At 32.7% G+C, this 22,230-nt stretch overlaps 3 protein-coding genes across 3 annotated transcripts; 2 read left to right on the top strand and 1 right to left on the bottom strand.

Annotated features, from left to right (window-relative positions):
• Positions 1-11: 11 nt before the first annotated feature.
• On the bottom strand, positions 12-7,598 carry LOC133697655 (uncharacterized). The gene is made up of 10 exons (XM_062120365.1): positions 7,025-7,598; positions 6,399-6,884; positions 6,127-6,284; positions 5,719-5,802; positions 5,587-5,639; positions 5,383-5,464; positions 2,035-2,142; positions 1,698-1,821; positions 1,259-1,344; positions 12-551 (listed from the first exon to the last, which is right to left on the bottom strand). The coding sequence occupies exons 1-10, from the start codon at positions 7,383-7,385 to the stop codon at positions 330-332; spliced, it is 1,764 nt and encodes a 587-aa protein (XP_061976349.1). The 5' UTR covers positions 7,386-7,598; the 3' UTR covers positions 12-329.
• Positions 7,599-8,398: 800 nt separating this feature from the next.
• On the top strand, positions 8,399-10,766 carry LOC133698034 (protein POOR HOMOLOGOUS SYNAPSIS 1). Its single transcript, XM_062120904.1, has 8 exons — positions 8,399-8,771; positions 8,886-9,002; positions 9,084-9,149; positions 9,262-9,365; positions 9,430-9,632; positions 9,727-9,773; positions 10,003-10,030; positions 10,395-10,766. The coding sequence occupies exons 1-8, from the start codon at positions 8,466-8,468 to the stop codon at positions 10,451-10,453; spliced, it is 930 nt and encodes a 309-aa protein (XP_061976888.1). The 5' UTR covers positions 8,399-8,465; the 3' UTR covers positions 10,454-10,766.
• Positions 10,767-15,678: 4,912 nt separating this feature from the next.
• LOC133697088 (AP-1 complex subunit mu-2) lies at positions 15,679-20,053 on the top strand. Its single transcript, XM_062119435.1, has 11 exons — positions 15,679-15,966; positions 16,081-16,227; positions 16,336-16,398; positions 16,499-16,675; positions 16,783-16,886; positions 17,624-17,731; positions 17,878-17,974; positions 18,075-18,172; positions 18,287-18,428; positions 18,551-18,673; positions 19,457-20,053. The coding sequence occupies exons 1-11, from the start codon at positions 15,838-15,840 to the stop codon at positions 19,553-19,555; spliced, it is 1,287 nt and encodes a 428-aa protein (XP_061975419.1). The 5' UTR covers positions 15,679-15,837; the 3' UTR covers positions 19,556-20,053.
• The last annotated feature ends 2,177 nt before the right edge of the window (positions 20,054-22,230 follow it).

The following is a 22,230-nucleotide window of genomic DNA, read 5'->3' on the forward strand; positions in this document are numbered from 1 at the left end:
ATCACCGAGAGTAAAAAAACTAAAAACACAACTTTATTTAATCCGATGTTCATGTTACAAGAAAATAAGAAGAAAAAACAAATGAAATATGCTTGGGTGACTTGACCAGTTTATTCCGGAAGCATGCTTCGTTTTCCTCTGGCCACAGCAAGGTTTATACAAGGTAAAGATAAATGACGGGAAAGGAAAAGAAAAGAAAATAACAAGGTCAAAATAGATGAAGGGAAAAACGCAAGGAAACAGGAAATCCTGTAATGTGTTTTTCATTTCTTCTCAAGCCAGTAATTATTGCTTTCCCATGTTCGGCAGATGCACCAGCTGGTCATCCTTCACCTCATTTTCTGCGAGACCTTTATGTAATTTAACAGCTTTTTAAGAGCTTTACCACTATCAATGGCCTCCCTGGCTCTATCCAGTGCTGTAGATACATCTTCTGCACCATCACATCCCAGCAGGTGATCCACCATTCCAGCATTTAAGACAATTCGATCATATGCTGGTCCTTTCTGGCCATGGAGAGCTCCTAAACCCAACTCTATATTCTTGGCTACCTAATATCAAAAAAAAAAAATATACAAAAAAAAATAAAAATACAAAATGTATCATAATGTAAGGCTTGTGAGAAAGGATGAAAAAGGCTACAGGAGTTTGGAAGGGAGAAAAGCCAGTGTGCATCAGTCAATCATGTGATGACGTTTCGTTTGTTGAACTTGAAATGAGGATTTGTGAGTTTGATTCAGTGCTGCAGCGGCAGGAATTGGATTGCCATGTCAAGGAGCGGTTGGTGGGTAGACTCTCTCTCTATACATGTAGAGAGAGAGAGAGAGAGACACATATAGGATCATAAAACCTGGACTGATGCAATTCTTTTCCTAAAGTAAAGGCATCATAAATACTTGAAAGCAGAAAGCAAAATTAAAAAGATCTGCACTCGAAAACAGTACCCAAAGGCTATATGGTTCGTATGTTATAATTTAGGTATTTTCTTGCATACAGCCTGTGTGTGAGAGAATGTAAACTCTTTTCTTTTTGTGGGTTTTTTAACGAAATTTGTAATCCATAAATAAATAGTTCTCATGAGACATGATTAGTGAAATCCCTTGAACCATCCAGTTCTTCCTCTGGTGAAAAAAAGATCAATAGTTTTAAACAATGCGCTACTGGACAAGCGGCATGCATTAGCAATACCATCAATCACAATCTCGGAGGATAAGACAACCAAAGAAGATAAAAGAAAATAATCACAAACTTAACTTACCGATCTATCAGTTCTTGGAGTATCAGTGGGTTCAAAACCGAAGTCCTTGGAATTAACTTCAGTTTTGAAATTCTGACGTGACACCCCTGAAAAATCATAAGTAAATGCTTCAATTTTAATGCTTGAAGATTGGCACGCTCAGTCCACGAGTACTGACATATGAGCACTTGCTAAGATCATGGCATTAGTTATTATCTTAGCCACATCATCATCACCAAAACTTGAAGGTCAAATATAAATAAGTAAAAACACTATTTCTATGGAAAATACAATTTACAGGTATTTCAGTCAAGATATTTGAGTGGGGCATCAGTTCTTTTTCTTGTGTGTGCAACCAAAGCATACACATCCTATTATGAGACTGTATATAAATGAGCACGTGAACAAACTAACAAGACCACAATCATTCATTGGAATTAAGAAAGACATGAACAAATACCATCAAGTTCAAAAGCAGAATCCATGCTCAATGAACGAAAGCCTGAACAGTAGTTCACAGGAAGTCCTTTTGATGCATTCGTAGATCGGAATTTTGTTGTCATTGAGAGGGCCCCTTCCTCGCCCTAAATTAAACACCCCACAGTGAGAAAGTACAACAAGTAGTTACTTTTGATTACTCAGTTGATGATACTCCAAAGATAAATAACAATTCACGCAAACCATTTCAGAAAACTGTACTCCTTGTTTTCAAATCAAAAGTCTCTCGTAAGACAGATTTATTAAGGTAAATATTTGGGAAACCCCTACGAGTTCAATGGAAAATACATAGTCAATACCTTCACCACCAAACCAGAATGAACTCCTCTTCTTTTCATAAGCATTAAAAGAGGCTCCTCATAGCCTTCATGATAAAACCCAGTAACAATTGCTTCTCTCCCCCGAGCCTATTCAGAAAAACACAACTGAAAAGTTACACACCAAAATAAACACCACTTTTGTTGAGGAAGAAAAGTAGAGGCTGTAATTATACAGATGACATACATAATATAAGTATTCCCTGCATATTAATTACTATAGAAATTAAAATGCCTGAACAACTGTTGTTAGGAGCGTTTATTATTTATAGTGAGAGTCAAGAGTAGTAAAATAATTTTTTACTCTTTCCACACACACACACACACGTGTGTGTGTGTGTTGGGGGGGGGGGGGGGGGGTTGATGTAAACTGTTTTTTCCTCTCATCTTTCCAACTTCATCCATCTCTAGAAAAAAACTTGGTATCAAAGCACAACAACCAAATCTAGCGAGTTCAAGCATCCACATTGTTTTGAAGGGAGAGTAACTGTTTTGCTAACACCAGCCAAAACAACATGCTGATGTCAGCACAACATCACCACATTGTTTAGATTGAAAAATGTCTTGACTTCATGAACAAAAGTCCTAATGTCTCACCAATAATTGTTGTTGTTCGAGCTGTCAATTTCATATCAAATGGTTATCAGTTAGTGACTAATAAGGTTCTTGTGGTCATCAGATATATAGTTCTTGGTAGTGTTGTGAACATGACAGAAGAATTCAGTTGATAAAATCAGTTTCGCCTCTGGTGATAGTAGTGGGAGTCGGGTTGGAGTTGTGAATGAGAATTCTACCCTCTAAATCAGCCATTTCAAACTAGATGAAAATAATTATCTAGCTTGGTCCCGATCTTGTTTGTTGTTTATCAAGGGACGTGGATAGTATGGGTACCTCACAGGAGAAGAGAAGAGACCAATAGCTAGAGATTCTCTAGTCATGTCCTAGCTCATCAACTCTATGCAACCTTTGATTGCTCGTGGTTATCTTTTATTAGATTTTGCTTCAAATATATGGAATGCTACCAACCAGACATACTCACAATTGGATAATGATGCTCACGCTTATGAGATACGAAAAAAGGTTCATGATACCAAGCAACGTGACATGTTTGTAGCCTAATACTTTGCGATACTGAGTAGTTTGTAGCAAGAGTTAGGCTTCTACCATGATTCCAGGCATATTGTCCAAGTGATGCAATAAAGTTTCAATTGACAAGGAATATGTCTATGACTTCCTAGTTGGGTTAAACATTGAATATGACCATATTAGAGTTCAGGCTTTGGGGAGAGAGCCTTTCCCTTCCTTGAGGCAGACATATTCTCATGTTCAACAAGAGGAAAGTAGGAGAAATGCAATGTTGACTCATTCGAGATCAACCATGATTCCTGACTCCAATCAAAATAACTTTATTAGGGGATTTACAAGTCTTAGTGAACCAAGGTTGGCTTACAAAGCACAAATGAAGTGTGATTATTGTGGACGAACCAAACATACTACGGAGACATGCTGACAGTTACATGGATGTCCTTTAAAAGAACAAGGTGGGAAAAGAATAGGTTTTCCTAGAACACAAACACTTGTGTTAGAGATAACCGAAGATAACTGAGAGTTCAATTCTTGATAGTCAATTAAACCCCCTAACTTTGTCCAAGAAAAAGATTTAGATGCTTAGACATCTAATAGCCAAGCTTGATCCTTCCTCTTCATCCAACTTTCATGTAGGTATGCTAATGATAGCTTTTAATTCTTCAAACATTTTTTATTTTGATCACTAGGTGATAGATTCAATCATTAGGTGATAGATTCAAGAGCTAATGATCACGTGACTCAGTCTTCAAAATTCTTTTCATCTTAAAATCTTTTCTCAGGTAAAGATAAAGTTCATATAGTTGATGGTTCCCAAGTTTATCAAGTTCGTATACTTGATGGTTCCCAAGTCTATCTTTAACCTCAGTTTTTCATGTTCCCAAGTTCTCTTTTAATCTTCCATCTATTAGTAAAATAACTAAAGATTTAGAGTGTAAAATCTCATTCTACTCTACTCATTATGTGTTCAAGTACCTAAAGACAAAGAAAGTGATTGGCTATGGTAGAGTGGATGATGGCTTATATTTGTTAGAAGTTGGTTTTGTTGGTTCAGGAAACACAAGTGAGTTCAAACATGGGCTGGTGACCATCTTTAAAGAAGTCAACCAAGAATTACTTTTATGGCATAATCGAATAAGGCATTCATCTTTTGTAGTTCCAAGAAAGCTTTTTCCAGCATTATCTAAGCAATCTACTACAAAAACCTTATATTGTGATGCGTGTGAATTACCTAAGCATACATGTGCTACTTATTCCTCAACTAATAATAGAAGTAGTAAACGTTTTATGGTATTTCACTCAGATGTTTAGGGCCCTAGTCCAGCTGTTTTCTTATCTGGTTATAGGTGGTTTGTTACCTTTATTGATTGTTATAGTCGTACTATTTAGGTTTATTTGATGCATAATAAAAGTTAAGTGTTCTCTTGCTTTATGAGGTTTCATAACAAGATCTCTACATAGTTTAATGCTAAATTTTAGATCTTAAGGAGTGATAATGGTACAAAGTACATGGAAGGAGGTTTTCAAAGCTATATGCTGGAACATGGAATTCTGCATCAGACTAGTTGTGTAAATACATCAAATCAGAATGGTTTAGCTAAGCGAAAGAACAAGCACTTACTACAATCTGCCAGACCTCTAATGTTCACAAGGAATTTGCCCAAAATCTACCAGGGAGATGCAGTTCTTGGAGCAACATATCTCATTAATAAGATGCCACTAAGAGTTCTTAAGTTCAGAACTCCAATGGAGTTCCTACAAGAACTTGGTCCTATATCGTCCCACCAAAAACCATTGGTTGGGTTTGCTTTGAGGGGGAGTGTTGTTAGGAGCATTTATTATTTATAGTGTGAAGTCAAGGGTAGTAAAGTAATTTTATACTTTTTTCTTGTGTGTGTGTGTGTGTGTGTGTGTGTGATGTAAGCTAGTGAAATAAGTAATGAATTGTCACTTCATCTCAAAACATTCTTTCTTCTTTTTCTTCTTTTTTCCCTCTCATCTTTGCAACTTCTTTCGTCCATCTCCAAATTATTTTAGAAAACAACTACAACAAAAACAGAACAAGAGCAAAACAAGCTCCTCCAAAAATGTAAAGTCACTGTACGTTTCAAGGGTATTGCAAACAGAAATTTATTAGCATAAAGTGCTACCTAACAAAGTGTTCTTAGAGAAGAAAAGAGTACTGTCTGGATGTGCGGATAAACAAATATGCCAATCAATATAGTGATATACAACATGACCCACCTTCACAAATTGTTGAACCTTTTCGGTTGTTGCCAGAGGAGGACGCTTCTTTATGTGCTCCCTCAGCCCAATCAATGAATATCTGCAAAATGGAACACAAAAAAATCATGGACAGGATAAAACAGGCATGATGGAGATATCTATCCATGCAAGGAAGAAGGGAGATGAAGGGTTGAAATAGATGTACGTGGTTAGATTGCATACAGGGATGGGCAAGCTTCACGCTGACTTATGTAGGCAAAACCAAGCTCCTCATCCTGAAATGACAGTTACAAAGTTTCAGCACAGCAAGGAGGCAAATGTAAAGTAGCACTGTGTAATTAGAATGTGACAGACCTCAAGAAGCTCTTTAGCCTGCAAAGGAGTCAATCTTGTATTTGCTCCCATAAACTTCAGCATCTGTTCTTCTGTTATGCCTCCCTAAAGACAATACTAGACCAATCAAATAATCAAGAAAAGGGATGCGGTGAGTTCCGTAACTTGTGAAAGCAGATAGTATTACCATACTTTTTTCAGCATCTAAAAAAAAAGTTTCATTGGAAGTAATTTCCACTACAGGTAATGAATATGCCAATATCAGAAATATTAAGAACAAGTCATTTTGTCATTGTTACTTCCAAAAGGACTTGCAATTGGAAGCATAAATTCACAGGAGAGATCATCAACATCACCTTAAAATTAGGGACCAGATAAATTTTAATTTTAACCAAACACACTGCAACATTTAATAAGCAGAAGGCTGACCTTAGGTGGCATCCACTCCACACCATGAAGCAAGGAAGATTCGCCATAGCAGGATCTAACAGCAGCAACAAACAATGTGCTCCTAAAGAAACGAGTGTTTCCATCATAAGGTTCACCGTAATGAGTCAATGATCTAACATCAGCAACTGGTGCGAGACCTAATGCCCAACTGAGAATTGCATTAAACAAGAAAAAGATACATAGGCTAATTCAAACCATTCATCACTTAAAATCCAGCACGTGAAATAACTAATGAATAAATCAAAACCTACCAAGTTGATCATCAAATGCTAGGCAATACGCTTTCAACTCACGATCGGTTTCCCTGTTCATACGCTGGCCAATCAAAAACGCTGAAAGCAACGTCTCACTAACTCCAGATGAACACTTGTTATCTTCAAATTTAAAAGGAAGAACATCTCTTAGAACACCTTGGACTTCCTCATATCCAAGGTGACCACCTGCCAAAACCTCCCTAAGGGCTCCAACCAATCTCATATCGCTCGTACCATTCCCAACATATTGGGGCCCAATCGAACTTCCAACTCCCATTATTGAGCCTTCAGGGTCGGCAATGAAGATTACATCCGATGGTAGCGCTCGAACTAGGTGGGGCCAAAAATTGCTCACTGCATGCTTCTCACCTTCACTCCATTGGGTTGCTTCTGGAAAGGCATTCGCACGAATTGTCATCGCAGCGAAAAAAGCCCCAAGTTGCGCTTTCGAAACTTGCTCTTCATCTTTTAATTCCCCTCTAGCTAACAAAAATTAATACAAAATTCAGTCTATCTAAATACGCTAACTTAATTATAAAATCATATTAAACTGAATAAAAATATTTAAAATAAAAAACGAAAAAAGAGAGGGAGAGAGAGCGAAGAGAATATTATGAGCTCACCGGATCTTAAAATGGTATCGAAAACTTTAAAAGCCTGGTCCTCGTTGAGAGGCTTGGTCTGGGTGGGACCAGTGCAAACCCTAGCTTGAGCATCAAGGACCGTCTGGTTGGGTTTCGGCAACTTGGAGCTCCGATAAGAAGTGGAAACAGCTGGATTTACGAATTCGGATTCTGAAATCCCAAATTGATCGATTGTTGCCGGGTCCAACACAGCGCTCAAAGTCAAACCACACTTCTTCCGTCCAATCCAACGGTCACGATAGAATCTTAGAGAGGAAGTGACTTTTGAACGGGAGAGATTGGTTCGAGGTTCGGTGATGTGAGATGGGAGAGAAGGTTGTGGACTCAGTAGAGATTTCATGGTTGTCTATTTTTTTTCTTCTTTCCTGCTTTTTTATAAAAGAGTTAAAGAAAATTGATTAAATTAAGAGAAATTACAAAGAGCGGGTGGTTTAATTTAAAAAATGCAAACAACTTTGCCAAACAACAAAAAATTGCAGAGATGTGCTTAATTTCAATGATAATATTAATTTAATGATGTACAGGTGGAGTATTCAAATGCGATCTGGGCGTGGCTTTCTAGGTTTTGCTAAATCGGACTGAAAACAATTTGAGATGATGTTTTGTGAAGTTTTTTAAATTTAATTTTTAATTAAAAATATATTAAAATAATTTTTTATTTTTAATATTAAAATAATTAAAAATATCTAAAAATATATTAATTTAACAAACATTACAGACAAATATAAGTATAGTTATTTAAAAAATTCATCATCCAGATTAAATTTTAAATTAAATTAAAAAATATTCACTCGGTTAAATTTAATTAATTTATAATTTAGTTAATTTTATAAATTCAAATCTGATAATATAGGCTATAAAATATAATTTAAAAAATATCAATATTTTAATAAAAACAATTGATATATACTTATATGATGACTCTTGAATAGCATATAAAAATCAAAGTTCATTTTAAATTATAGTTATTTTATTTTTATTTATTTATCAAAAAGTAAATATCTTTTCTTTTATATATATATTAATAAATTATAAATTAATTTCCTTGACTTTACTAGATGAATTAAATAATTATACTGATTTTATTTATTAATTAATTAATTTCTTAACTAATGTTGGTTATAACTAATTTAATATTATTTTATTTATAAATATTTGCATTTGCATTTGCATTTCCATTTCATTTATTTATTTTCTTTCTTTTTTTAATTTTTAAGAAACAACATGTCATGAAGAGCTAATAATAACGGGCCTTTCCAGCCGGTACAAAAAAATCAGGCACAAAAGAGAACTTACTGGTAGTATATAAGTAGTAAATAATGTTTTTTGAAAAAAATAAACGAAACAAACAACAATCTCCAGTTTCCCTCCATTAATTTGAAAGAAGAAGAAGAAGAAGCGCGGAGACCGAGAAAACAGAATGAAAAACATGGAGGCAGGATCTTCTCTAGCAATAATAGGTCATGAAGGTGGTGAAGAAGAGCAAAGAGTGCCCTCCGCAATTCCTACAGACCAATGGCAGGTGACTTTCTCTCGATTCATCAACTATCCTTCTCTGCCGTCCACGTGTCCGTCTCTCGTTCCCCTCCCTAACAATCGGAAGTTCCGCCCACCCCGAGGCACCTGGATCTCCTCCGTCTCTGCTACCGCCTCTCTCCAGCTCCTCAACTACCAATCCAACTCCAAAGACGCCATCCTCGGGCTCTCTTTAAACGGCACCGTCCTTGTCAGTAGTATTTACTCTTCCTTTAGAAGCAATCGATTAAAAGTATCGAATAATTTGGTTTATTTTTGGATTATTTGCAGATTTTTTAAATATGAATTGAATTTGGTGGTGCAGGAAGAGCACTATGTTTGGAAGCTGCATTTCTCATGGCCTCAGGTTTCGTGCGTTTCTGGATATCCTTCAAGGGGCACCAGAGCCGTCTTTGTGACCTTCAAGGATTCTCTTGACGAGGTAGGTAACATTATATTCGATTTTTTCTGTCATGAATAGAAATTGAAGTCAAAATGTAGCTCAACTTTCACATGTTTGCAGATCCAGAAGTTTGGCTTTCGATTTTCAACTTTTTCAGAAGCAGAAGCGTTTATAAATGCTTTGAAGGTGGCGGTTAAGATATTTTAAATCATTGTTGTTAATAAATCATGAAGCTCATGGCTAAGTTCCTCTCCTTGAAATGCTGAATTTTTTTGTTTTGTTTGGGTTGTGTTTTCAGGTTATCCTGGAGGATCCAATTGAAACTGAACGTCTGGATAGCGACTTTCAATCAGCGATTTCGTCACAATCTGTGTTCATGCCTACTGATGGATACAAACCTAGGTATGTCATTGCCTAACTTGATTGATCAACTCCGCTGAAGATTTACAAACTTTACTGTCTGTAGAGCTTGGGTGGAGGAGGAATCGAGCACGATGGGTCCTGTTCAAGATTATTCTCCTCAACTTCAATTGAGTTGGAACAAGGAAGCTGAACAAGCATCATTGAGTACGGAAAAATCTCTGAATCACAACAATGAAGGAATTTCTCCAGCCATGCCTCCCAGCTTTACGTCATTACTGCTCGACTGCTGCTCTGAGGTCAAACAAGGTACACAGGCTGTCACTGATGTAATTTGATGATTCTCGTTCATTAATCTATTCACTGATTTTTTTTTCCCTTACCTGAAATGCTCTCTCTGCAGGCCAGCCAAGTTCATCTCATGAAATCGATCTCAAATCCCAAATCATGGTAGTTCTCTCTTACTTTTTGTCACGTCTATATGAATGCCTAGTTGCTAGAAATAGATAGTGGTGCTTTGGAGCTTATCTTGATTTGGATTGGACGGAACACTTTTGACACTTCCAAAATAATAACGATAATAATCATTTCCTGTTCTTAAGTTGAGCTTATTATTTCCTGTTCTTGCTGTTATACGATACACCGCAGTGATTATGATAATAATCTTGCTTTCTTGCAGAAATATATGGAGGATTCTTCCTTCCAAGGTAATTTAAATTCTCAGTGTACTCAAATTAGAATCTATCTTCTATGAGCTCCCAGTTTCCAAGGCACGCGTCCATTCTTATTATTGCAGCATGCTTAAGGAAGTTTGCTCTGAGAATACATGTTGGTCCTCTCCACTTAAGCTTATTAGCATCCTAAGCTAGTTTATTATAATATCCTAACGTTATCCCATTTTTTCATCTTGTTTGGAGCTCGCTAAGCGCCATTAGCTTAGAGTTATTAGCTTGGACTAGGCCTTGCAAAGAAACCAAATTGGAGAGCTAGTGATACCTGCACTTGAGTAAACACTTTCTTTACGGAAACTATTTTGGTTATTCGTCACAATTTTTCTTTTCTCGTTGCCAGATATGCTATCGAAAGTGGAGAGAGTTATCAATGAACTTGGAGATGATCTGATGCTGTAATCATCAGTGCCTTCTTGAAGTACGTATAGAGTTTAGAATTTCTTCTTCAGTGCGTGATCCTCACCAGTCACCACAGACAGCCAAAAGCCATGTGCAAAGTGACCTTATCCCTAAATCTTTGTTTCTCTTTTGAAATACTTTGTTAATTGCTTAAATTACCCTGTATAGGATTTAAAGAAAAATGCATAGATAGAAACGAGAAATAGTTGTGAGGATCCACAACCAGATGGCATGTTTGCTACTGGACCTTTCCATACAAAACTTCTTTTTCCATGTTCTTTTACCCCACTTCTAATGTGTTTCCTCTTCAGAAGTTTAGCTGACGAATTTAATTCAAAAGAATAACTAAATCATGTGTAAAATGAAAACGTAAAGCAATTTCATAAATCCTTCTGCGGCCAAAAGTCATAGAAGACTCCCTTCAGATATTGAGATATCCGTAGCCAAAGAATGGGGATTGTTACCAAACTTTTATAGCCAAAAGAGGTACTCCTTGGCTCCAGATCTGTACTATAAGTCCTAAATCTGAGGTGAGGCTGCTGAAAAAACCTCTGGATCGGGGGAAACCAATGGTTTCCTTGCATTCTAAGCTCTATTGAAACAAAATTAGCATGAAAGTGGCATTTTGGGGTTTTCAGTACATGCTACGGAGAAAGCTATAACAAAGCCGCAATTTATTGTAAAAAACACAGATCAACGGTGATCAGAGACAGCTTCCATCCTGAAGTAACTTGCGTTCAAGGGGCTCTGCAATCTGCATCTGTACCCACATAATCGCTATATCATGACTGCAAGAATTTAACTACAGTGTTCTTTATTCGACTCTTAATGTTTTCTTTAATATTGGTAATGAGGATCATGATCATCGTTTCTTCACTTGTACTATTGCTAGAAAGATATGGCGGCAGCCGTTGCAATTATGCAGGGTGAATAGCACGTGGGAGGTTGGTCTGCTGAGTTTTTGTGGGCAAAGCAATCAATACAGAAGAAAAGAGAAGCTTTGTTGCTGTTGTTTTGCGTATAGCATGGTGTGCTCCATTTATCACGCGCGGAGGGGAAAAAATATAACAGAATGCACAATACTGGTATGGCCTCTGAGATCTCAATTCTTAAGTCCATTATTCAAGCAGTTTAAAACAGAAGGTATCATCCTAGTTTGACCATTGAAGGCAAAAATTGATTATATCTTTTCATGTGGCGTCTAGATCCAGACAAGCCGTAAACGTCATCGTTTCTAACCAAAACAAAGATGCAGCTAAAAACTGCGTCGTTTAGGTTCCAGCAGAATGCAGGATTCAGCATGTGGTGTTTAGATCCGGAAATGTCTTAAACGTCACCGTTTCTAACCACAACAAAGATGTCAAGTGAAAACGGTGTCGTTTAGGTTCCAGCAGCAGGCAGGATTCAATAACAAATTATTATTATTGTACGTATTGTGGTTGGCTTTTTTCATCTTTTATTTTTTGCTTTTTTCAATTATTTTTAAAATTTTATCATTTAATATTAAATTTATTTTTTAATAAATTATCATACTCTCATGACATGAATTGTAGGTTTGATGAGTTAACTTGATTGATTTAATTTTTCTTTTCTTTTCTTTTCTTTATTTAACTTTTTTTTTAATTTTATTTTTTGATATTAGATTGATTGGAGTTTTATTGTACCCCTTTTTTATTTTTTTTATTTATCTGATTTTTTTTAATTAATTTTTTTATTTCATCTTTTAATGTTTGATTTGTTTTGTATTGAGATATCACATTCTTATGACATCATTTTTCAATATTGGATTGACTAAGGATTGAAATTCATGATTTATTTTGATTAATTTTTTATGAGGTTATCTCGGTCTTATGATTTAGGTCGTGGGTTTAACATGCTAACCCGAGTCATTTTTTAGTTATTTTTAATTGATTTGTTTTTCAATGACATCCTTCAATATTAGATAGATTGGAAATTAGACTTCATAATTTATTTTGATTTGCTTTATATTGAGTTATCATAGTCTCATAACTCATATCGTGAATTTGACAAATTAACCCAAGTTAACCTAAGTCAATTTAATATATTGTTATCTTAATTTTTTTAAAAAATATCATTTTAAAATTATTTTTAGTCGAACTTTATTTTTGCAAGTTGTATGGGTTGCTTTTAAACCCATAAAGTCAACTGAGTCATATTAGATCAACCCTCACAAGGTTTTTAATTTTTTTCTGTTAAAAAAAATAGCAATATTTGAGTATTTTCTTATGTTTGAAGAAAAATCTAAACCAATCCACATCTTAGCATAAATCAATAATTTAGTGAATAATGTATAACTTGTCTTTTCACATAAGAAATTGTCTTGATTTTGCCTATTTCAGTTTTCAACCTCCAGTCATTTATTAACATTAAATATTTAACATGTGTTTTTTATTGTAGCACTAGATATAATTTACTATGGATTGCTACAATAAAATTATCCTTTTATCCTTTAAATGAAGAATATGAAAGGCTTTGTGTTGAGGGTAGTTTGGTCTTTTCCAAAAGTTTATTGGTCATTTAAAGATTATTCTAGGATATGTTATTTCTTTTCAATTTTTTTATATTTAAAAGACACATTTTTGGGTCTAAGAAAAAAAAAATTTAGAGTTGTTGGCTAATTTTTTTTTTTATTTTCCATGAGCTTTAAAACAATAAAAATATTTATTTATACTAGGGTAAACAAAATGTAAAGTAATTGGGCAAGAGTTTTGTGATTTTTCCCTAGTTAGTATATAGTAGAAATATGTTTGACATTAAAAAAGATAAAAAAAAAAAACAAGGTATGCATTTGGGATGCTTTTGTTATTTCAAATGTTTTTTTTTCTGTATTTTTCAAGGTTATTAGGAGTGTTTTGGTATTTTTTAAGTTGATTTATGAAATTTTTATTTGGGAAAGTTGTTGATCCATGTTTATTTTATGCCGGCAAGTCGATGGTGTCTGTGTTTTTTAGACGGCAAGTGCGATGCTGTTTGATGGCGTAACTTAGCCTTTCATTATCTTTTTTTAAAGCGCCATCGTGTCATCTTCCTTCTTGCGTAAAGGTATATGATAATTGAATTGTTACTGGTGATCATTTCTTTTTCTTTTTTTTCTTTCTTTTGCCTAAGAAAGTGCATGACTGTTCTCCTTGCTCTTTGTGTTTTAATTTCAATCCTTATTCTATTAATTTGTTATTTTTGTTATATATTTTTTATAAAAGTTTTTTTTTTCAATTTAATCTTTTAATTACAATTTCTCATATGTTATTTTCTTCATCTCGGTCCTTAATCTTTTGATTCTTAATTTTTTCCTTTGTCTTTTTGTTAAAGTTTTGTTGCCTTTCAATTTCATTATTCAATTAAAGTTTATATTGTTTTATTTTATTCAATTTGACCCTCATTTTTTTGATTTGTTTTTCCTTATATACATGTTATTTTCTAATCCAGTTTAATCCTCCAATTGATTTTTTTTCACCCTCTAATTTATTTTTTATTTCAATTTTCACTTTTATTCTTTTAATTACAATTATTTTCTTTTATTATCTTTATATTGAGTTTTGCATGTTTTTTTAATAGAAGTTTTTTTTGTATTTAATTTTTTAAGATAATATTCTAATTTATCTTTATTTTTTTTTGTATACAATAGACTTTATTTTTCAAAACAAAAAATGCTTATTTTTAAATAATATTTATGATATGTTTGGCCTTGAGTTATATGTTTTTTTAGAGCGTGAATTTATTCAATCAATTTTATTTATGTTTTTATTTCTAATATTTTTTATTAATTCAAATAAACAAGTTCAGTAAACATAATTAGGTAAATATCTCATTTTATATAATTGAATATCTTAATTTATAATTATTTCTTAATTTTTTTAATTTCTCTTTTAATTATTATTTATAATGTTTTTGTTTATTTATATGGATGATTATCTATTTATTTAATTATATATTTTTTATTTATACTTTAATTTTTTTTATATAAAACAATACATTAAAATAGTTTTGCATACTCAATATTTTTTTGAAAAAAAAAACACATAGCATAGCAGATTGAGGTCTCGTTTGTTTGCTAGAAAGTAGTTTTCTTTTGGAAAGTGAATTATTTTCTGATATTTGGTAGTGTAATGGACAATAAGTTGGAAAATATTTTCTAGTATTTAGTTATATCATGGAAAATGGGCTGGAAAATAACTTATTAATGTTTTATTTTTCTCAAGTTTATTAAAATAACAAGGAACAAATCTTACAAATTAAAAGGTTGAATGAGTATGAAATTGAAAAAAAATATAATTTCATAAATTATCTCAAATAAAATAAATAATAATCAAAATAACATAGATCAAATCTAAAAAATAAAAAAAATAAAAGATGATGAAATTAAAATAATAATAATTAACATTTCATAAAAATAAGTAACAATCAAAAGAATGGTGACCAAATTTGACAGATAAAAAATTTCGATAAAAAATGATAAGGAAAAAGAAAATAACAATTATAAAAATGAGGACCAAAATTAATATAAAGATTAAATTTTAAGAGATGAAATTGAAAAATAAATATTTAAAACAAAATATATATAGCAATCAAAAGTTTGAGGACCAAATTTGATATAATCAGCAAATAATATGATATTTCTAAATTTTTCACAACTTCCAAAAAGTGTTTTCCGCCTAAATTTTTCAGGAAAATACTTTCTTGGAAACCAAGCTAAATTTTCCTTTAACTGGAAAGTGTTTTCCGTTAACCAACTTTTCTAATGTCAAATAAACAAAGAAAAGTTTGGAAAGTGGTTTCAAAAAAATGAATTCTGAAAAACAAATATAGCATGAGTAAATGGAAGTATGGAAGTATTGTAGATATTATTTTTTAAAATATTTTTTATTTAAAGATATATAAAAATAATATTTATTTTTTAAAATTTATTTTTAATATAAATTAAATAAAACAATTCAAAAAACACTAAAGTTTTTTTTTGTTGGATGAAAAACCCGCAATGACAAACGAGGTTTAGGGAATGTTTGGAAACGCGGCTGCGGCTGTGTTTCCAAAAAAATTAATTTTTTTTTAAATTTAATATGATTTGAATATTTTAAATATTAAAAATATGCTAATATTAAAAATAATCTTTAAAAAATAAAAAAATATAATTAACATGTATTTTTTTAAAAAAAAATATTTGAAAAACAGTCTCCAGCCGCACTATGAAACACACTCTTAAACAAAAAAGAGAGAGGGAGCTGGCGATGATGATTCAAGTTATTAGCAACTAAATAATGCATCTGCTCCTAAAATGAAATTTTCTGAAGTTGTATTGCCATCATCCATCGATCGTCATCAGTTTCCAAATAATTAAGCAGCATCACCATCGGATCTGATCTAGTATGGCCGGGGCAGCCTCCGCACTGTTTCTGTTAGACATAAAGGGGCGCGTTCTTGTGTGGCGCGACTACCGTGGCGATGTCTCTGCCGTTCAGGCCGAGCGCTTCTTCACCAAGCTCATCGAGAAGGAGGTCTCTTTCCTCTCCTTTCCTTTTCTCCTTTATTTATTTTACACCCAATTCAATTCAATTGATTAATTAATTAAATGAATGAGTGGATCTGGTTATGGTTATGGTTGAGTGCAGGGAGATCCGCAGTCTCAAGATCCAGTAGTGTATGATAATGGAGTCTCTTACATGTACATACAACATAGCAATGTTTATCTAATGACCGCATCAAGGCAGAATTGTAATGCTGCCAGCCTCCTCTCCTTTCTCCACCGCGTTGTTGATGTAATTCCGTAATTTATTATAATTATCAATTCCATGCCGTTTCTTATTTAATAAATAAAATAATTTCATTTCTATGTTAATTATAATTTTTTTTCCCTTTTCTTTTAGGTTTTTAAGCATTATTTTGAAGAATTAGAAGAGGAATCACTCAGGGATAACTTTGTGGTAGTGGTAGGTTTTATAATGAATTTTGTTGCTCATTTGATTCAAAACATATTATTATCATTATTATTGAGGCAATGACAGGGGTGCCTTGTTGTGCATTTGTCAGTACGAGTTACTTGATGAAATGATGGACTTTGGTTACCCTCAGTATACCGAAGCAAAAATTCTTAGCGAGTTTATCAAGACTAATGCCTACAGGATGGAAACTTCACAGAGGCCTCCCATGGCTGTCACTAATGCAGTGTCCTGGCGCAGCGAAGGGATAAATTACAAGAAGAATGAAGTATTTTCTCATCCTTTTCATTCTTTTTTTTTGTCAGAGCAACTTTTTTTTTAATTGAATAATTAATATTGCTGGATGATGATGAAGCTTTGTTATTATTTGCTCAGGTTTTCTTGGATGTTGTCGAGAGTGTCAATATACTTGTCAACAGCAATGGACAAGTAATTAGGTCTGATGTTGTGGGGGCTTTAAAAATGAGAACGTATCTAAGGTACAGTTAGAAACAATCAGTTATCTGGAATTAATCATTGCTGGTAGTTTTTTCTTGGTTCATTTACGGTTTAGCTTGTTATTCTTTAAGGTAGTGTACTTGCATGCTTGTTTTGTGAAGATAACTGTTAGGATATTCAGATGCCGTATAGTATATATGTTACTTTGTTAAGCAGCTATTTGAAGTACTGGTCTGTAAAATATTTGTATTGATGAATTTTTCGTCCCACTCATTAGTGATGCTGCTCTTGAAGTGCTACACAATTTTTGTAAGTTTTGCTGTTAAACTCTTAGTTTAATATGATTAATGTGGTAGAGAAATTTTGTGAGTAGACCTTTACTTTCTTTCAAATTGTTTCCAAATGTAGTACTTTGTGACACTTGTTTTTGTCAATCAAACTCATGGTTCCTTGCAACAAACTTTCCAGGAAAACACAACTTTTTTCTTCTTTTCCAATACATTAAGTTATATAATGCAACAATTAACTTGTTTGGTAACACAGTTGAAATGGGAGAACATTGTCTAAAAACAGAGCCATCTATTCATTATGATGTCACCCAATTCTATGGGGCCATACTGTCTCAGAAAGGGAACTTTGGAGTTAGTTCCACCATTTAGCAATATTGCATGAAGTGACTGCTCCATTCTATAAATGTATTAATGTGTACCTTCAAAGTGTGACGTGACTTGCACAGAACTTTACCTTTAATTACAAGTTTTCCATGGTTATGTTGCAGTGGCATGCCTGAGTGTAAGCTTGGCCTAAATGATAGAGTATTATTGGAGGCCCAAGGACGGGCAACAAAGGGAAAGGCCATTGATTTGGAGGACATCAAATTTCATCAGTATGTAGCTTAATTCTCTGGTCTACTTGAATTCTTGTGTTGGTTTGTACAGTTTTTACTCATGGAAATAGATGCCATTTTATTATGAGTGAAGGTTGCTCATTACAATCTAGACCTTTTGAAACTAAATATGCAATTTGGTTCAGGTGTGTGCGTTTGGCTCGATTTGAAAATGATCGAACAATATCATTTATACCACCTGATGGGGCTTTTGATCTCATGACATATAGACTCAGCACTCAGGTTCGTTCTGTAGTTTTTGAGATCTTTCTTAAAAAGAAAAAGACAACCACCTTGGTTACTTTTCTGAGCATTTGATGAGTTCCATTATGCCTTGTTTCAGGTAAAGCCTCTGATTTGGGTAGAAGCTCAAGTTGAAAGGCATTCAAGAAGTCGTGTTGAGATAATGGTAAAGGCTAGGAGCCAGTTCAAGGAGCGTAGGTATGAAGTTTTTACCATTAATATGTAACTACGTCTCCTTTTAATCTATAGATCAGAGTTTTAGGTTTGCTAATGTTTATGTTTCCTGAGTATTCAAAAAATTTTACTGCACAGTACAGCAACAAATGTTGAGATTGAGTTGCCGGTGGCAGTTGATGTTTCCAATCCTAATATTCGGACGTCAATGGGGTCTGCATCATATGCACCTGAAAATGATGCATTATTGTGGAAAATTAAATCTTTTCCTGGTGGGAAGGTATTTTCTTTTTTTTCCTAAAAACAAATGGGATCATTTTGTAGTTTTTCTTAACCTTGGCCTGTAGTTTGTATTAGTAACCACCCTTGTTTGGATTCTATTTGCATTTAAATGTGATCTAGGAGTACATGTTGAGGGCAGAGTTCAGTCTTCCCAGTATAACTGCCGAAGAAGCAACTCCTGAGAGAAAAGCTCCTATACGAGTGAAGTTTGAAATACCATATTTTACTGTTTCGGGAATACAGGTACACCTTCAAAAACACAATTGTTTGTTGTATTTTATGATATCCGGTGGTGAATGGCATATCTTTAACTCTCTTTCTCACTGTCTCTCCCACTGAGATGAGACTTCCTAATTATTACGGAGTTGTTCATTCTGGAATTGCTTTCTTTTGTCTAAATTTGGATGACGTTAAAGGGGCCAAGATTTATCAGGGCTAGTGTTGATTACTCCAAACTATGAATTGTGGTACCTGAAAGTTTGGATTCTTGTGTAATGGGATTAGAATTGTTGTTTTCATAATCCAGAGTGTGCGAGTGGCAACATCATGTCTCACCAAGATGGGGAAATACAGGATCTGTCTATATCTTTTAACTTCTAATTTCCAAATAGATAACCGATAAATCTGCAATACGTCTGTTTCTCTCATCGAAAATGTAGATGTCCTAGTAATGTGGAGCATGAGTTAAATTGAACTTCACATTGTATTCCAACAAATACAAATAAATAAATTTCTTTTTCTGAAAAGCAGATTTTTTTTATTATTATTGTGGCGTTATTGAAAAAGAACTGATTGAAATTGATGAGTTTTAATCTTAGTTGTTTATGTGTAGGTTAGCAACGATTTCAAAGAAATCTGTTTTATTTCTCACATGACTGGTCCACTGGATGGCTTGAATTTTGGAACTTGCTATAAGCGATTATTTTGTTAAATGTTCATTTTATAAATCATGCTCAAATTTCCAAAAATACTGTTTTAGCAAGTTTAGGTAATTTAATCTCTGATTAAAATGTTGATGTTTTGTAGGTTCGATACCTGAAGATTATTGAGAAAAGTGGTTATCAGGCCCTCCCATGGGTGAGATACATAACAATGGCTGGCGAGTATGAGCTTAGGCTTATCTAAAGGTGCTCTATCAATTTGCTTTTCAAATATCTCTGAGGTTTCCAATCTGTAATGTTGAATTTTTGGAGGGAGCCATGGGAAGCCGGTTGTGATAGTCTAATGGTTGGTTGAGCTTACCTCCTTTTTCCTTTCGGCCTTGTTACCTTCTGTTCGTGCATCATTATTGTAATATTTAGAATTCCTTTAGGCCTGTGCAATTTTTTATCTGTTATTGGATTTCAGATTTTTCAGCGTTTATGTTATTCGAATTTTGTGCTGGGAGCAAATGGAAATTTGGGTCTTTGGGCCTGAAGTCGATCTGATTGCTCTTCCCTGGGGCCTGATAGATGGACTTCATTCCTTGGGATGCGTATGAGGGGGCTTAGCCCCTTTTTTCTTCCGTCGGTCTTGTGAATAAGTGATACATTGGACAAGTTTTGAGGCTATGCTATAGAAACTCATCTTGTTAACTATTATTATGAACTATTAACTATAAATCTAAGTGTCTTTCTTTTTTCCTTTTTGTTATTATTTTTAATTTGACCTTTATTGAACTAAATTATTGGCCAATTTGTTCGGGGAAAGATGAGATTGAAAGACCGGAGATTAAAGAGAAAAACATAGAGAATGAGTGATTTTAACATATTTTGGGTGGGTTTTTAACATATTTTGGGTGAAATTCAAATTAAAAATATTGGGTCCTTTTAGTTTTCAAAATTTATGGGCAATATTAATTTTGATTCTAACTTTTATTTTTTTTATTTTTTAATTTTTGATTTGAGAGAGATGAGAGAAAATTATTTGATTTAGTGCTAGAAAATTTTTTCATTATTATCAATTCTAATAATAAAAAATGGTTTATCTTGAAATTGTCTAGAAAAATAAATTTAAGCTGGTAAGATTTTTTATTTTAGCTTTTCGGATGGTTTTTTAGGTTTTTTGAAGTAATAACTGGGTTTATTAAGTTGATTAAGATGTTTTCTATGTATTTTGGATAAAAAATAGATAGAAAGATTGGTTTTTGGGTCGAAAATTTTTTCCCTTATTTTTCTAGCTACTATGGAGGCTAAAAATTGAGTTATATTAGACAACGTGCTGACCGACTTATTATTTTTCAAAACAAAATTAGGACTCATGGCATGCCGTCCTCTTCATAAAAATAAAATAAAAATTAGAGCACAAGCACGTAAACCAACTCTTACATGTCCATGTGCGGACCCCTACTAGATGGCTCAAGCATGCTAGCCTGACTTGTCAAACCCAACATTGCTTGGCTTTTTTATTTTTTTTATTAATACCCTTTTTTATATGTATATTTTCAAAATAATTTTTAAATTTATATGTAAATAATACCTCATTTCTCTTTTATTTTGTTTATTTAGACTCTTTTAAATAAATATTATTTTTTTAGTTATTTTATATGTATTTATTTTTCTGATAGATTATTTAATTCATCTATAATTTTTTTTATATTTTATATAAATTAAATTTATTTTAAAAAAATTTAAAATATTTATTTTGGGATAATATTTTTAATATGTGTAACCTTGCATGATATGTTTTTGCCTTTTATTTTATTTAATTAATTTCATATGTGTCTATTTTTATTATCACTTATTTAAATAAAAAAATATTTTTTTGTTAACAAAGTTATTAAACACAATTTTCTTGAAGATCCAAGTTGTAAGACTAAATATTTTGGTTTATTTGTGAATTTCAACTTTTTAGTTTTCATCTTTATATACCGTTGATGACTTTTTATTTATTAACACATATATTTCTCAATTTATTTTATTAGATGTATACATAAGTTTGTTAATTTTGATTTTTTTAAAAAAAATTAAAAAAACATACATATTTATTTTTTTATAAAAAAAATCCAACCCCTTACAAAGTGTTAGTTAAATAGCTAGTAAAAACTAGCCAGTGTAGCTTTGATAGAGAGGATATTGGGCTGATATATCATATTATTATTGTTGTTAATTATTACCACTATATATTAAAAAATAACAACGGTACATTATTGTGCTCAATTTGGACAAGACTTTTAAAGTACGGTGTTGTTTTATTTCATTTTGATTATCATTTTTATTATTGTGCTTTCTTGCAAGTTAAATTTGAATTTGCTTCTCTATGCTCATTGTTCTAAAGACACATAAGAACTTGAATTTATAGTTAAAAAAAACTAAAGAAACAAGGACCAAAATTAGTAATAAAAATATTATTTATTGTTCGAAAGACACATAAAAATCTAGTTTCATCCTTAAAGTTTAATTTATGCATATTTAATCCCTATAGTCTTAGAATTATAAGTTTCAATCTTGGACTTCCCTTTTTTTTTAATTTATTTATATTAGTCAATGAGAGCAGTGGCGGAGCTAGAATTTTTTAAATGAGGGGGCAAATTATTAACAAATATTTGATATTATATGCTATACATACATATGTTATATATAGAAATTAATTTGAAATACATGTATCAACTCAAGTCAAGTAAAATTAATTTAAGAATACTTTTAAAATAAAAAAACTTATGTTATAATTGTTTTCTTCGAGATTTTATATTTTAAAACTACTTCATAATAATTTTATTTTTATTTTTATTAAAAATATATTTCTTAATATATACAACAAACTTTCATTTATCTATTTCTAAATCTTTCAAGGACTAGAAAAGTTGTTGGCAACAATTCTAT

Source organism: Populus nigra, chromosome 6 (genome assembly GCF_951802175.1).
Source record: "Populus nigra chromosome 6, ddPopNigr1.1, whole genome shotgun sequence".
Lineage (NCBI taxonomy): Eukaryota > Viridiplantae > Streptophyta > Magnoliopsida > Malpighiales > Salicaceae > Populus > Populus nigra.

Bases quoted from the DNA above. Each gene is read 5' to 3' on its own strand.
- LOC133697655 (XM_062120365.1), bottom strand. From the start codon at position 7,385: ATGAAATCTCTACTGAGTCCACAACCTTCTCTCCCATCTCACATCACC. The intron at 6,885-7,024 runs GTGAGCTCATAA...AATTTTTGTTAG, and splicing joins CGATACCATTTTAAGATCCG to CTAGAGGGGAATTAAAAGAT. The intron at 552-1,258 runs GTAAGTTAAGTT...TTTTGATATTAG, and splicing joins CTCCAAGAACTGATAGATCG to GTAGCCAAGAATATAGAGTT.
- LOC133698034 (XM_062120904.1), top strand. From the start codon at position 8,466: ATGAAAAACATGGAGGCAGGATCTTCTCTAGCAATAATAGGTCATGAA. The intron at 9,633-9,726 runs GTACACAGGCTG...CTCTCTCTGCAG, and splicing joins CTGCTCTGAGGTCAAACAAG to GCCAGCCAAGTTCATCTCAT. The intron at 9,774-10,002 runs GTAGTTCTCTCT...GCTTTCTTGCAG, and splicing joins ATCTCAAATCCCAAATCATG to AAATATATGGAGGATTCTTC.
- LOC133697088 (XM_062119435.1), top strand. From the start codon at position 15,838: ATGGCCGGGGCAGCCTCCGCACTGTTTCTGTTAGACATAAAGGGGCGC. The intron at 16,399-16,498 runs GTAGGTTTTATA...TGCATTTGTCAG, and splicing joins GGGATAACTTTGTGGTAGTG to TACGAGTTACTTGATGAAAT. The intron at 16,887-17,623 runs GTACAGTTAGAA...GTTATGTTGCAG, and splicing joins AAAATGAGAACGTATCTAAG to TGGCATGCCTGAGTGTAAGC.